This window comes from Acanthopagrus latus, chromosome 7 (genome assembly GCF_904848185.1).
Source record: "Acanthopagrus latus isolate v.2019 chromosome 7, fAcaLat1.1, whole genome shotgun sequence".
In the NCBI taxonomy this organism is placed as follows: domain Eukaryota; kingdom Metazoa; phylum Chordata; class Actinopteri; order Spariformes; family Sparidae; genus Acanthopagrus; species Acanthopagrus latus.
Window position 1 is genome coordinate 17,970,804 of NC_051045.1, and position 15,435 is coordinate 17,986,238.

The window sequence follows — 15,435 nt, forward strand, 5'->3', positions numbered from 1 at the left end:
GACGAGTCCTGTGTGTTTTAGGTTTCTTTTTGTGCACTTTTAAAGTTAAGAGGATGGATGGAAACATAATTTAACTCAAATGATAAGCATGTTAAATAAAAAAATATATACGTATGTAATTAAAAGAAAAAAAGACATTTCACAGACTTAAAAGAACAACTGAATTCATGAAATATAAAATGTGAACATGGAAATACCGATAAAATACTACTTCTGTCCTCTGATAGTGGCATACGGTAATCTTTTGTGTCCTGTTGATTTTAAATGAATATAACAGAGATTTTACTTGAGATAAACCAAATTTATTACACTTATGTACACTTTTGGACAGTAATCAGCAGGTTACAGAGCGGACCAATCACTGACACTACAGTGGCGACGAAGCAGAAGTTACACCTCTTGATTCTGTGCTGAACAATCTCATTCATCCATACAAAGTCATTTCCAACCAATCAAAAAAATACATATTTTACAGCATTCTGCAATGTTATTGTCTCATCATTCAACACTTTTTAACACAAACTCAAAGAGCTAAACATTATCTGCAGGTTAGGACCGGGCGTCACACAGAAATGCCTCTACCTTCTCTGTGTTCCTAATGAAGGCCGTGTGATGGAGGTGGAAATGGCACGACAGCTGATATCCCTTCTTCTCACTCATGGACTCTTCTTGTTAGCTGGAGACAGAGTGAGTAATTCAATAAGTCAGGTATTCATTTATTACTTTCCTTTTCAATCATGGGGCAATTTTTTTTCTTAACTTCCCCCAATCCACCTCCACACTGAGAAGAGAGAAAAAAGAAAGCGATACGAGTTCTGCAACTTCCATCTGTGGCAGCCCTCGTCGTCTTACTGCAGCTTAATTACAAAATATTGGCGCCGTTTTCTGTAAAGATTACTCACTCTAGGAGGCCCTACATAATTTGGACCGGAGGGTTTGTCACGGAAAATAATACAATGCAACTGGGCTTTCTGTATTAGATTTCCGCTTTTAGCCTCCTTGACATTTCAAGCTGCATGAACTAATACATCTGTTATTTGTTGATCATTTGATTATTAACATACTTCACAAACCAAATCAGCTGCCCTGCTGGAGACACAGATACAGCTCAGCAGACAGCCTGGGTTTTTTCCTTGCCTGCCACGCACAAACACACTCCCAAAAAAAAAAAAAAAAGATGCACAATTCAGCCCTCAGTGAAAAAGGGGGTAAAAACATTTATCTTCCCCCTCCTTTGAGCATATGAGCACTCTGACACCGGTGCGGAACAAAACCCGTCATCACATTCTAATCTCGAATTTCAGGGCTTTTATTTCACCCAAATGCCACCCTGCTGGCCTTGTGAATTATTGACAGACTGACACCAATGCGAAAGGACACATAAAAGAGGCTAAAAGCTCCGGCCCTGGAAGAGCTTGTCCTCTCCTATTGCCATCAACAGGGGGACAAACTCTGCTAATGCTTCTCTGGAAGCTCACAGTAACTTTGAGACTGAAGCAGCAACATATGACTCCTGACCTACAGCTGCACTATACAGGAGAGATAGTGTGTGTGTGTGTGTGTGTGCAGCACTGCCTCTTTGGTCTGCGTAAGAGCTTTAGTACAGTTACAAGTTACAAGGGCACCAAGGCAAAGCTGTGAATTATCTGATCAAATCATGAAAATTAAAAGCAGTAAGTCACATACGGTTAGTACTGCAGAAAGCCTTTTAAAGTCATTCTGATTTGACTGCTGCACGTCACTTCTCCTTTCAAAGAAACGTCATGGCATGGTGCTTGGCTTGCCACGCTGTCATTTACTTTGCATGATGACTAGTGGATCGAGGTAAGCAGTGTGTCAACTACACACTCCAATATCTGTCAGTTTTGCGTCTTCTCACACCCACGCCTACTCCTCATTTCACTCAAGATTAACATGTTACAGAAACAAGTGGAAAGAGACAGTGAGGACGGATTTCAAAAACATAACAAACAGAGTGAGAGCGAGCAGAGAGGAGCAGAATGAAACAAAGCCGTCAGCAGAGATGAGAAGCTGTGTTTGGAGAGTGTTTTTGTGCTGTCTATTGTCGTCTAATCCACCTCGCTCTCATTGCTGGCACCCTCGGGCCGCCTCAGTTTGTCCACCTGTTCGTTAATCTGTCCATCCCCACCTCGCCGGTCTTCTGTCTGCATGCTTAGCCCATCCTCCTCCTCCTCCTCCTCCTCTTCATGGTTGACATCATCCTCCTCTTCCTCCTTTTTCTCCTCCTCCCCCTGCACCTCCATGCGGACCTGATCCTTCAGGGGCAGCGTTGTGACGAGGTCCAAAGGGCTGGCATCGCCGTTGATACCGTGAGCCCCATCGGGCCCCCCCAGAGCATCCTGGGGGCTGTGGTGTCCGTCTTTAACGGGGGAGGAGTTGACTGACTCGTTACTGACAGGAGAGATGTCGCTGCTGCTGTTGATGGACGGCGAGCCGGGTACCGATGGCGGCTTCAGGGGAATCTGCCACGAGGGGATCTTAGGAATGGTGGGAGTGGAGGGGAATTGCTTCCTGTGGGGGAGAGAAAATGACGCCTGATCACAATCTCATCATCAACCTCACTGTGATCAAAATGTGTGAAAAGCGCTTTCCCACGATGTAATCAGCAATAATTGGACATACTGCAACCACAAACCTACACATAGCTTTTTAAGTCAGGTGCTGAATAACAACACGTCCTCGACACTGGTTTATTTTTCAGCATGCAGCCGCACACAAAAGCACGCTACGTAATCCTCATAATTACAACAGAGAAAATGGCTTTTTCCCCCTCAAACAGCCAGATGTTCAACACACCTGGTAAAGAAGCTCTAAGATTTTTTTAATTACATCCACTGCAGCTTTTAAGATCAAAAAGACAACGTTGAATCATAATGGGATCAGCACTTCTTGGTGGTTAGGGGGAAAAAAAAGAACAGTTTGGAGACGATTTGGATCATTTGAACAGGAAGAGAGCACGTTTGGAGACAGATGGTGATTCAGAGTCTTTATTTTGTGATTCAAGCCTTTGCCAGAAAACTCATTGTGAGAGGCAGGAAGGAGTCAAGAAAGCAAATGACAAAGGGATTATTACTGATTAGAATGTACGGGATGAACAAAACATGCTCAACTACACAGTTCTGAGGCAATTTTCCTCCTCGCCCGCTTTTCTGATGTACACTCTTACTTCAGGCTTCATTATAGACACTGATACATAATCATGCATGCTAATGGGCCTGACTGAGCTGGGCTGTGCCTGACTATATTGAGGAACAAAGCTGGAAAGAAATAAGGGGAACGTCTAGTACTACAAGACAGCAGTATTAACATCAGATTTTACCCTGACAGCAAACAAAATGATTGACAGAAGCATCTGCGATTGACCAGGAAACAGTTGATTTCTCTGGTATGTGTTTCTATATTCTTGTGTATTGTTTTCCCATAATATTGCTCAAAGTAATTGGGATCGTATCACAACTTGTAGTGACTGTGAGAATAAAACATATTTAAGATCAACGATGGTGCTGAAAGAGGGCTGGTTTGGATGGGAAATGTGACAATAAATGTTCTTTTATTCTATTTATTTATCCACAAACACACGCGTTCAGTGCTGCACTATAGAAGTGGTTGTGCGAAGAATACACATTATGGTTGTTGTTTCTAAGATCTAAACTCAGAACTCAAGAAACCATTTATGTACTTAAATAATAAATCTTAACTCAAGGTCAACTTTGTAGCTTTTCTCAGAGCTGTTAACCACATCTCACAGTCTTTCTGTGCAGATGGGAGTCTACTCGGTTATATTCAAGGCCTACAGAATCTGCGAACTAGGCTGAACCGCTGTCAACTGTGTCGCGGCTGCTGCTGGGCCAGACGAAGCAAAAGTAGTTGTGCTCATATTATTTTTGTCCCCTTTTGGAGTTTGTTATGCAGCTGGCGTTTCCTCAGAGCTCTGACTGGGCCTCTACCGATCATGAAGCTCTGAGTAACTGGATCTCTACCATGTGACAAAATAAAGAGCATATAGATATCTATTTCTTGCGCTGTCCAGATTTTTTTCCCTACTGCTTGACCATTTGCACTCCATGCAATGTGGAAGTGCATGCGGATGCAACAGGCATAGATCATTGCATCAGGTTTGAAGCAGGTGAAGGTTTCTGAATGACTGTTGTTTTCACGTTGATCAACCCATTTTCTTTTGTATTTTTAACAATGGCCTGACACTCTGAGCCAATCAGCTTTCCAGGCCATTTAGCAGCCAGTTTGGGGCTTATCTGAAGTTACAGCAGCTGAAAAATGGTTTAATGACAAAAAAGGGGGACCTTATCAGGACAAGCGGGACTTTATCTGAAGTGCAATGTGTCTGTTGAATGTCATTTTTCTTTCAAAACAGTCAATTTTGCTACATATGTAAACATTTTTGTCTTTAAGAAGGTGTCAGGAGATAAAGGAGACATGTTATATTTTCATTTTCAGGTTGATCGTTGTATTCTGGGTTACAAGAAAAGGTTTCAGTTTTCTCATATTTTCCAGTGTTGTATTTCCCTTCTGTCCCAAACACTGTTTTAGCTCCTGTCTTTAAGGCCCGCCTCGTGAATACCCAGTCTACTCTGATTGGTCAGCTCAAACAGACCTGAGCAAATAACACGAACAACAACAGACCAGCTGAGCTAAATCAATTTGTATCTGCAACACTAGCCACTCGGCATAAATAATGCAAATATGTGACATGTTGGCACAGTGTGACATCACAAAGTCACAGAATTAGGCGGGACAACTGACGAAGCATTTCAGGACCAGTGTTTTCTGTGGGAAAGAGGAGCTTCTGTTGGTGCAGACTTCAATCTTTTAACTTTCAAGATCTTCTATAAGCACAAGAACATACATTATACAACACACCGAAGCAAAGGAGAAAATGAGAAGGCATAATACCTGAAGGACTCCGTAAGATTTGTCAAATGTTTCCAATGTCAAAAATTAACCTTCACAACCAATAAACTTGAGAGCGTATCAAGGCCACAGGCAGATTGGCTTATTTTGTTCTTATGACACATTTATCATTATGATACAGTGATCTTTATTTGTGTCTCAAATTGTCAATAAAATGTTTTTTTATTTTTGTTGTGATATATGTAGACAGGTATGTTTGAGTAAATTAAATAAATAAATATTGTCAATTCTGTGAGAATTTCATCCTGTTCAACACTTTCAAATGGTTTAAATGGACCGCATCCAGGAAAGTGCATGAAAGCAGTGAGTGGTCTGCCATTAAACAGACACACACACACACACACACACACACACACACACACACACACACACACACACACACCTGCCCTGTTTCATGTGACAGGGGTCTGTTGACTTTGTTACCTGCTGAGCAGTAAGCCCTTCAAAGAGACGATCTCGGCCTTCAGCTCTCCCACTGTTTGGTTGTCCAGGATGCGGCTGGTTGAAGACGAAGCCTATAGGAAAACCACAAGTGAGACACACACAAACTGTTGCGGATCTGCACACAGAGAAGCACCATTCAGGCCACATGTGGAAAAACAGCACAAAAGTCTATGTACACTTTTCAACAACTCTGTCTCAATAATATGAAATAAAATAAAAAAGCGTTGTTTTAGACACATCTTAAAGGATAAACAAATATGGAAAATGCAAATGCTTAAAGCCACATGTTTTTATGTAGTCAGATCATTCGTCACCATGACAAACTCACAACTTCCTGCTGCTGGTGATGACAGAAAGGAGGACAAACAATCCCCACTACAGTCACCTTTATGGCCTCGACAGCTCAAAAAGTCCGTGAGTGGGAAACATTCTGTTTTTACATAATTTTCCATACTATCTAGAACAGATTAGGCCAGTGTCCAGTGTTTTGGATAATGACTTTATCTTGAACAATGGCCACATTCATGAAGGCAGACCATAGCTTAGCAGTTTGTTTTGTTCTTTTTGTCTTTTATCAAAGGCGTGTGTTATCGCACACACTGGTATTTGAATGGCAAATTGATGCCAAAAATCTGTCCGTGCAGCACTTTTTTAGGGATAGGCAGGACTTCGACAGAGGAAGCTATAAAATGATGAGTTTTGATACAGGCACAGAGAGAAAAAACATTGCAGGGCAGAAGTCAAATGTGATGATAAAACTCGACTGTAAACTGTCCCTGTCCCCTCCACATTGGGACCTTATTGGAAATATTTTACCATAGCATTGTGTTTCATACATCCCCAGAATCAGCACAACCTCATCTAAATGTGTATATCACTCACTAAAGACTTCTCTACACTATAATGGGGGTTATAAGCCAATAATACAAGAACACATTTCACTTTTACTTATTTGATCCAAAAACATAATATTGAAAACAAAAACTATGTTTTGTTTTTTCCTTCCAACATGATAAGAATGATATCAGTTCCTGTCCTGAATCAAAAATAAACCTCAAAACCTCAGCTGTACTAATTTTCATTCTTGTCATATCTTTGTATTTTCTTCTGCCATGACAAAACACTTTGACCAACTTCTCTTCTCCGTTTTGAGCTTTACAAATCATGCATAGTTCTCATTTGGGTACAGAGAAAAGCTCAAAGCCAAGTTTCTGTATCAGACACTTCTATTGGCTGTGAAGGCACCCATCATCATCAACCAGTGAGTACGGTCACACACGCTCGAATTCAGGTGTGACCATCCCCTGCTCATGTCAAATTTGCATAATTGTACGTAAAAGTAACATGTCAGCCAAGCAAAAGATGATATTACCCACTTCTTACAATGCTTATGTATTAGTTTTAGTCACAGTGGTGACCAGGTTGCGGTAACATGCCATTTTCAGCAGGTAGGCTGTTAGCTCAGATCTGACATTTTAAAAACAGGAGCACGCAAATTCCAAAGGTATGAAAATTGCCCCCGAAATAGCTGGAAAATGGCACAGTCAACATAAGATGAGTCAGTCTACAAAAAACATGATATTTGGGATGGTATACAACTCGTGGTAAAAGCAGAAAGGCCAAACATGGACATCTGAATGGTTGTGAGATGATTACCAAGATAAGAATAAAAGCAGAAAAAACATTAATGTTGTGATGATGATGATGTTCAGTTTTATGGCTCTGAAATCATAAAATACCAAGGAGTCACACCTCCTCAGGGCATTCAGAGTAATTCAAATGATAAGATCATTGGCTAAACTCCCCATGGACAAATCCAACCTGTGGTTGGCATTAAGGAAAGGTGGGAAACCAGTGATGTACCTAATTGCTCCCCATTCACAGTCCATTCCGGAATAAGAAGCACAAACATGTGCGAGAAACAGGAGGATAGATTGATGAGACCAGAGGGAGGAGAGAGAGAAGACACAGGGAAAAAAGTGGGATAAAAGAAAAGTTAAAACCGTAATTAAGACTCTCCTGACTCACCAGAGGAAGCTTGTTTGAAAACATGGACCCCCTATCGAGGGGAGAGGGATAACTTGGACTCTTTCACTTGTAATTAAATCTAAGAGAAATTAATTGAATCACATCTGAAAGGGATCAGACTCATTTACAGTGGAAGGAGGGAGGCAGAGGAGGAGATGTGAAGGGAGACCGAAAAAGACGCAAGGAGGGGAGGGAGTTTTTTTTTTCTTTTTTTGGCACTTATCGACTCCTAAACCTCTCTGATAAGGAGCCATGTTTTAGAGGTGGTGCATTGGAGGCCGGCTGAAGACACTCTTATTACAGCCGTCACCTCATTAGAACCATCTTAATCCTTCGCCTCCCCAAGGCCCCCGTATAATAAGGCTGGATTCTGCTTCTCTCTCATTTTACACAGAAAAAAATTAATTGCTGCATGGGCTGAGCTAAAAGACTTCCAAGCACGGAATTAACTTCAGAAATGCAAATTGCTCCAAATAACTGAAATGTGACGTTTCCTCTGCACTTCTATCACTTAACGGAGGAAATAAAAGCTTTAGAGCAGAATTGTTAACCAGCAGCTACATACATTATGTGCATTAGCTGCAGAGCAGCGCCGTATAATATCTCACATCAAGACTTGTCACACAACACTACCACTGACATATGTCTTATTAAGTCTGAAGAAACCTAATTAAATGTTGGGCCAGGACTGAATTTCAGCTTTGAGATACATTATGTGAGTGTGTGTACACACACAGTGTGTAAGAATCTTGTGTTAAGTGCACTAGCTGCCAGGGCGGAGGCTGAGTGGAGGGGTATCAGTGACTGAAGAGATTGAAAGAAACACTGCTGACTTTAAAAGCCCCACCTGAAGTGCTGACACATATCCAATAGACCGCATGAGTGTGTACGATGTGATGTTTTACCAAACTGCTGATCAAAATATTTAACTTCTGCCATGATTTAGTAGCTTTGATTACAAAAGCATTATCCTGAAGACTCTTCCAGGTCTGTGGATATATACTGTAGCCCAACAGTGCAGCGTCACTTTATGTTTGACTTGCACAATTTGATATTGATATCATTACCCCCGCCAAGTTGGTTATGTTTGTTTTTTCCCATGAAACTTGGATGACGGGTGGGTCTCGGGCCAAAATAGACCTCAATTAACTTTGGTGCTGATCCAGATAAAAAGGACGATTCAGGAAATTTTTCTCACTTTCTTTAACATTGAGAGACCTTTTCTTTTTTTTTTTTTTTTGACCTTTTCATTTTTTTCAGGGTATGACACATGAATCTTGAAGGAAAATAAATCAATCTGATATGGATTCCCAGGTATGGTGAGCTTTAGTTATGGTTATGGAGTTATGGGTGGTTTAAAATTCAGAGTGATGCAGGTCTGCTGAATCTGATATTGAATTAAGCTTGACTGAACCAAAGGGGTCTGTTGGGCCTTGGCGGAGGTATGTCAAAATTAGTTTGTGCCATTCTAATTCTTACTATTACACTAACAAAGATTCTTGAATTTAATATATTACAGGTGAGATGTTTGTATGATATTTTGACGGAACTTTGTTTTTTGTTTTTGCTTGCAAGAAAATGTCTGTACGTTTTTACTGTCTTATTCTTTATATTTACAACTTAATCAAACATTTAGTGAAAGAACATTGCTAACAACAATATTTCATTTTTTCTGAGCCTTCAACCCCAAATCAAAAATAAATATTTTTTCCCTTACATTTTTTTCTTGCATTTGAAAATCTTGCTTACTTGAAACTTTATACTTGAGACAAGACCAATATCTCTATCAAAAAAGATGAATGTACAGCTGGTAAGAGGAAAAATATGCATTTTTCATTTTAGGGTGAACTGTTCTAGAATGCCTAGTGACTAGAATGCATTTTGTATTCTCTAGTAGACTTCATTAATTGTATGCATCCATTTTGTATGTGCTGTTCCCAAAGATGCCGACAAAGACATGTTACAGGAAAGTGTACATGTGTGACCTCTTTATAAACTAGTGATTATTTTATGTTTCACCAACAAACTACATGCTGACAATTTTACCCTGAAGAAAGCCATGCAAGTGCAAAAGTTAATCTAAGACTTTAAGATAAAAACAGATTCCGAGCTATGAGTGTGCGTCTCTCTTCTCTTTCGTCTGCTGTTTGACTTCTATCACACTTCCTGGTGTGCAGGTGCAGAGCTCCAAGGGCTCTGTGTGGCCTCAACAGTGGAGACCATAATTCTCAATCTGGCATTGCATATTGCAAAAAGCATCATGCATGAACAAACAACCAACAAACAAAGTGAACCAACCAACCAACCAAAACCAAAATAACTCAGCTCAACCTATGAGAGAAAAGCAAACTATTACATTACCAACCAGCACTGTGCTGGCTGGATGTGCTTCTTACTGTGTAAATACTGAACATATAAAGATTCTCTCTAACTGGTTTAAAAGCCTTGTAACTAATATGTCTCGGGTGGGTGCCTGGGTGCCATAGGGGTCGGCCTTTTTCTGCTGGTTAACCAAGTGCTTCGGGAAAAAAAGAGAAATATATATTACAAGGGGAAAAAAAAAAAGACTATCAACTCTAGCAGCACCCAAGGACGGCAACGCATCTGGCTAAATGAAGATAAATGCCTGTGGACCATTAGCAACAAGATAAGATCTTTAACAAGCCTTGTTTAAGAGTGTCTGAAGGCAAATTAATTCACAGTTACTCCGCCGGCAGACAGTGTGTTTTCTTGTAACGCATGTATATTTATGATGGAATTAGTTTCAAAAGGAAGTCCCCAGAGGAGTGTTTTTGAGTGGAAACACTGCTACAGTGCAATTGATTTCACTCTATTTATGCACTTTCCCACTGGCAGTTCGTCTCGCAAGCATGCAAGGAGGCGGTGTCTAATCTTCTATGTAGTATCCACTAATAAAGAGAACGATCAGTGAGTTGAGACAGCAGGACAAACACAGTTAACAGGCAGATTTGTAATGATAATGGAGCAGAAATAGACTTGGCTGTTCACCGTCAGGGGTGAATCATCCTGAGGCAAATCTATCTTTAACACTTGCGGTAGAATACAGCCATCACATATAAAATACGTCTTTTAAGATGGTAACTGAGAAAACAGTGAAAAAGAGAGGAACTGTCTCAGCCTCTAAAGTCTGGAAATGTGCAGCATCAGCGTGTGCACTGTGTGTGTGTGTGTGTGTGTGTGTGTGCGTGTGTGTGTGTGTGTGTGCGTGCGTACGTGGGGACATGAGTCAGTTCGTCTAAACTCACTTCCATAATGAGGTCCCCAGTTTAGGGACACAAGCGCACTCCGCAATTGAGCGGTTTCCAAACTACGAGAAATGTTTTCTTAGCAGCTGAGGAAACAGAAGTCTCCATGTGTTTTGGGTTAAAGGCACATTTCCGCGTTGAGAGGTATAATTGCTAAGCGTGGCGCACGTTGAGCGCCGCGGCGAGGCAAACCCCCGAAAGCCACAAACGGTGAATGATAAGTAGCTCGCCAGCTCCAACATGTGTTTCTCATCAAACATCCCGGACCTGAAAACAATTTCTCAATTTCCCCCATGGCCTGAGACAACAGAAGGCCTTGTGCCGCCTCGCAGGGAAAATTTAAGATCAACACTATAGCTATAAAGCAGAGTTTATGATTTGTTTAATGGGTGTTTTGATGTGAATTATACTTTTTATACACTACTGCTGTCCAACAAGGCACTCATAGCAAATGAAGCAGACACTTTTTAATCCAATCTGTGATTTGAAGATGACGAATGAAAAGAAAAAAAACATCACTTGTCCTTCTATGTGGAAGAGGACTCACTGTATAAAGTGAGCCCACAAAGCTTGCATGACATAAAGCTTTAGAGAGTTCTGTTTCAGACCAGCAAGGGGTCAAATCAGATCACTTCTCCGATGTACTCATGCTGATTTGCTATCAACATCACTTACAGAGACCACGTGGCTAAGAACTTGAAACGGCGGAAAAGGAAAGAGCTATGACTCGTGAGTTTTTGATGAACCTCATCCAGGGAAGAGATTCATATTTTTCTTCCTCGTTTGTGCCGAAGCAGCTGTGTCCGCATATGTTTTCCTGCGATATCCAGATGCTACAGTGAAACACCCATGTGCTTAACAAGCTGTGGACATAAAACATTGTCTAAGATTGTCTCTTCCAAGGCACTTTTTTAGAGCCCAGAGATCATAAAGCGATTTACGAGTGCCGTTATAAAAAGCAAGCAACATTTCATCCTCGCACATAAGTTTTTAGAACAATCACTCAGTCGTATTCACCTAAACACTTACAATTCTGAGTAGATTATGAACACTGTCTATAAAAATCAAGGCGAAGAAGAACGACAATATGGTTAAAGATTATGGTCCCATGATGAGATGCACCGTACTTTTTTGCATCTTGTGTTCCGATGATATACAGTATAATAAGACTGTCCATCTTAGCTAGTTATGACTCAGATTTTAGCACACAGAGGCCCCGATAAGCCTTTTCTCTGTCCTCATCAATCTGGAGATTTCAACCTGCATCTTTATGTTTAATTTCAGAGTTACTACCTGTCTAGCTTTCCTCAAAAACATCAATCACCTGGTTCATCCCAGTCAAGATGCAATTGTTGGTGCTAGCTCTGTCAGGCTATGATATCCTTGCATATACTTCGGGTTTAAAAAGGGACAGTTCATGAAGATTTGGACTCCACTACACTTTTCCAATACCACAGTGGCTACCCCCTTTTGCACCTCGCTTATAACACTGGGCCTTTGGTATCTGAGCTTTTATTATATCTTGGGTTTTATTTTCATTAGCACTGTAACTATCACTTATTTTCTCTCTCAATTAATCTGTTGATAACTGTGTCAATTGATTATTTAGTTTGGTCAATTGAATGTCAGAAAATTGTCAAATTGTGTTTCCCAAAGCCCAAGGCAACGACCTGAAATGTCTTAATTTGTCCATAACACAAAGATATTCAGTTTCATGTCAGAGAGGAGGAAAGAGACCCTAAAATGTTCACATTTGCAAGCAGAGAATTTGACTTTTTCTGTTTAAAAAAGATCCAGCAACATCAATCATGCCTAACAGACCTTGAATGTGCAGCCCATAACTTTCAATCGTAACAAATGCAAACTTATTCTCAGCTTTGTTAAGTTCTTATCTCTTTATTGCTAGTTTGCAGCAAAAATATAATAACACAAATATGTAATTTACTGAGACAATTATGTCTTATGAATTAAATGACAGTAAGAGCAACTGGCAACAAGGTGATGCAAAAATCACCTCAACTACTTTTGCAGGAAGACTTACTGATATGTTATAAATGTAACTGCTGTTGTATTAAGATCATCTGATGTCACAGATTAAATAAATAAAATGAATAAACCTTAAATAAAATAAATCCCCACTACCAAAACAATAAATAAAAAGGACTCTGTGGCGTTCTGAACAAAACCTGCATGTGAACACAACGGCCACTATCGAGGTCACCAAAATTGATTGTGGTGATGTACATATATTGATATGTCCAGAAAATGGCGTGCCCTGATAGCTCGTCCAGAACAGGCTGAGTCCTGGGTTGGATTCCAGCCTGCAGCCCTTTGCTGCATGTCACCCCCTATCTCTGCCCCCTTCCCTGTCATAATCTTAAACTGTCCTTTCACATAATAAAAGGCCCAAAAAACATAAATATGCACAAGTGGAAACTCAGATGCTTAACTGTCATGACTTCTATTCCTGGAAATTAAGAACTGTTAACATTTGTAAGTTGAAGGGTGCCGAGCCGCTGATGAGGTTGTATCTACCTCTGCTGTAGCCAGTTCCTGAGAGAGCTCCTGGATCCTCTGCTGCTGCTGGATCAGGAGCTCCTGGACGGAGACCAAGGTTTGCTGCAGCTGGCTGACTGTGGAAACAAGCAGAATAACAGACAGTAAATTTCTAGCACACTTCAAATAAAAAAAATTTAAAAAAAGAGAGAAAAGAAAAGGGAAGTCAGATTGTGTGATAAGGTTGTTTTGGTGCCTCAAAACTGAACATTTTCTTTCCAGAGACGATGAGAGAACTGATGAGACTCAACTTGTGTGACTGATCAAAGCCGTCCTCTAAGAATTGTAATCAAAGCTAATACCCGGTAACTTTAGTCGCAGCTTTTTGGTCCGAGGCGCTAGGGGTAGAGGGTGCGAAGGGGAGGGAGGGCTGCGCACATAGGATGGAGATATTAATCTCTAGTGCCTGAACTTAAATCAAATAACAGTCTCTAACCTTCCATTATCCACCCAGACACTGCCTTCTAATGCATCTTAAATCCTCAAACGATCAACAAAGGAAAAAACAAGGCTCTCATTTGGGAGGAGGCTGCCAGACAAAATGTCCCCCCTAATCCTAATAAATATTGTTCTTTTTCCATTGACTTTGAAGATTGAATTAGTTCAAGTGTTGGTGTTGGACGAGGGTGTATGATTTCAAATAACACCGGGCACAGTTTGTTGCCCCCTGCTTCCAGTCACGCGTGTATTACCAAACAATGCATTAAGTTTCCCCGAGCTGATTATATTACAGAAAACCAATAAACATTCATATAAATCATGGGCGTGTAAAGTGTTAAATCAAGCCTAATAGGATTAACATCAACAGATATTGTGGCGGTCCACTGCTGAGGTTGTCAGGCCAATGGTTAAAAGCCTGAGCTGCAGCCGGCTGGACGGGATGTAAAGAACGCTCCTCTCACATTAACCCGGGCCGGGACAAAAGACAGAGGCTGGCTTGGAGGCTGCGATTCTTTTGAAAGCCAACACAGACAAAATATTTGATCTTTCAAAGAAGCTAATATCTTGTAGTGACACCTGTGTTTAAATGGGTGGAGTTGTATCAATATGGGTGGGGTGCTGAAGTGTCTGATCTTTTCATGCTTTGCAGAATCCTACGGGATGCGAGTTGGAGCAGGATCGTCGGTTGAGGCCAAAGACCATTGTGCAAACAGTTTGAATTTGTGATCCAGAGTGTGACCAGGCTTTCTGAAGACGGCAATAAAACTAAAATACAGCGGCCATCGCTGCTTAAAAAAAGGTGTTACTGTGACAGGGTGTGCACGCTAAACCAAGAGCTGCCCTATTAGTCTCTGATTCCGCCTCGCCACAAAACAGCTTATCCAGATGTGTGGGTCAGTCTGCCAGACAGTAATGCTGTACCTCTTGAATTACCACTGGCACCGCTTTTTCGGCTACTTCAGCCAAACGGTCCACTTCTTTTCATGTCCCTCCACAAAGTTGACTCCTTTGTACGGTTCAGACACTTGACAAAAATGCATAACTTCATAGCCCCAGTTATCACAGATATGAAGCCAAGAATAATGAAGTCAATGACTTTGGCCAGGCATGAATCAGAAAGAAGCTGCATGTGTGTGTGTGTGTGTGCGTCAGAGGCAAGATGATGTGTGAGGCTTGCAGCTGCTGTGAGGAGGGTGCACATTGTGTATTCAGTAAATTATTCAGTAAATACCTCGATATAATGTACACTACATATGTCCAGGCCTGTCTCTGTCTTTAATGGCCAGCTGGTCACCAATATGGCTCGCACCGACAAAGAGTGCCCAAACAGCCGCACAATTCCATTACAGCCTGGGCGCGCTGAAGTAGTTCCAAGATCCATTCATTAATTGTCTGTGTGAAGTTGTAGGCAAATCATAATGGGAGTCAAGGCCCCTACTCTCGAGCTGGGGCTGGTGAGAGAGACTAATGTGGTCCCCATTCAAAAGGATACATCACCTCATTGCGCCCGGCACTAGAGAAATACATGAACTTTAACAAAAGGGGGTTCAAGCAATTGGCAGCGGCGAGGCAGTCGGTCGCTATTACTCAGTGCAGCGAGAAGAGAGGGAGCGAGAGGGAGAGGAAGACAAAAGGGAAAGCAGAGGGAGAAAACTCTCAGTGTAATTGCAACCCCTCTCCCCAACTGTTAACTACAACAGTCATTAACTACAATAGCAGCTTGGCTACTGCAGTCATAGCAAATTAGTTC

At 41.2% G+C, this 15,435-nt stretch overlaps 1 protein-coding gene across 3 annotated transcripts in view; it reads right to left on the bottom strand.

The window, feature by feature from the left end:
- Positions 1-280: 280 nt before the first annotated feature.
- Positions 281-15,435, bottom strand: part of pex14 (peroxisomal biogenesis factor 14) — a 52,121-nt gene continuing 36,966 nt past the window's right edge. The window contains exons 7-10 of one of the 3 annotated variants that reach the window (XM_037104839.1): positions 13,224-13,321; positions 5,374-5,465; positions 2,150-2,532; positions 281-676 (exon numbers count right to left, since the gene is read on the bottom strand). In XM_037104839.1, the coding sequence (XP_036960734.1) occupies positions 657-676; positions 2,150-2,532; positions 5,374-5,465; positions 13,224-13,321 (593 nt within the window). In that variant the 3' untranslated portion in view covers positions 281-656. Of the gene's footprint in view, positions 2,533-5,373; positions 5,466-13,223; positions 13,322-15,435 lie in introns of all 3 variants that reach the window. The other 2 variants (XM_037104837.1, XM_037104838.1) reach the window with 2 other exon arrangements.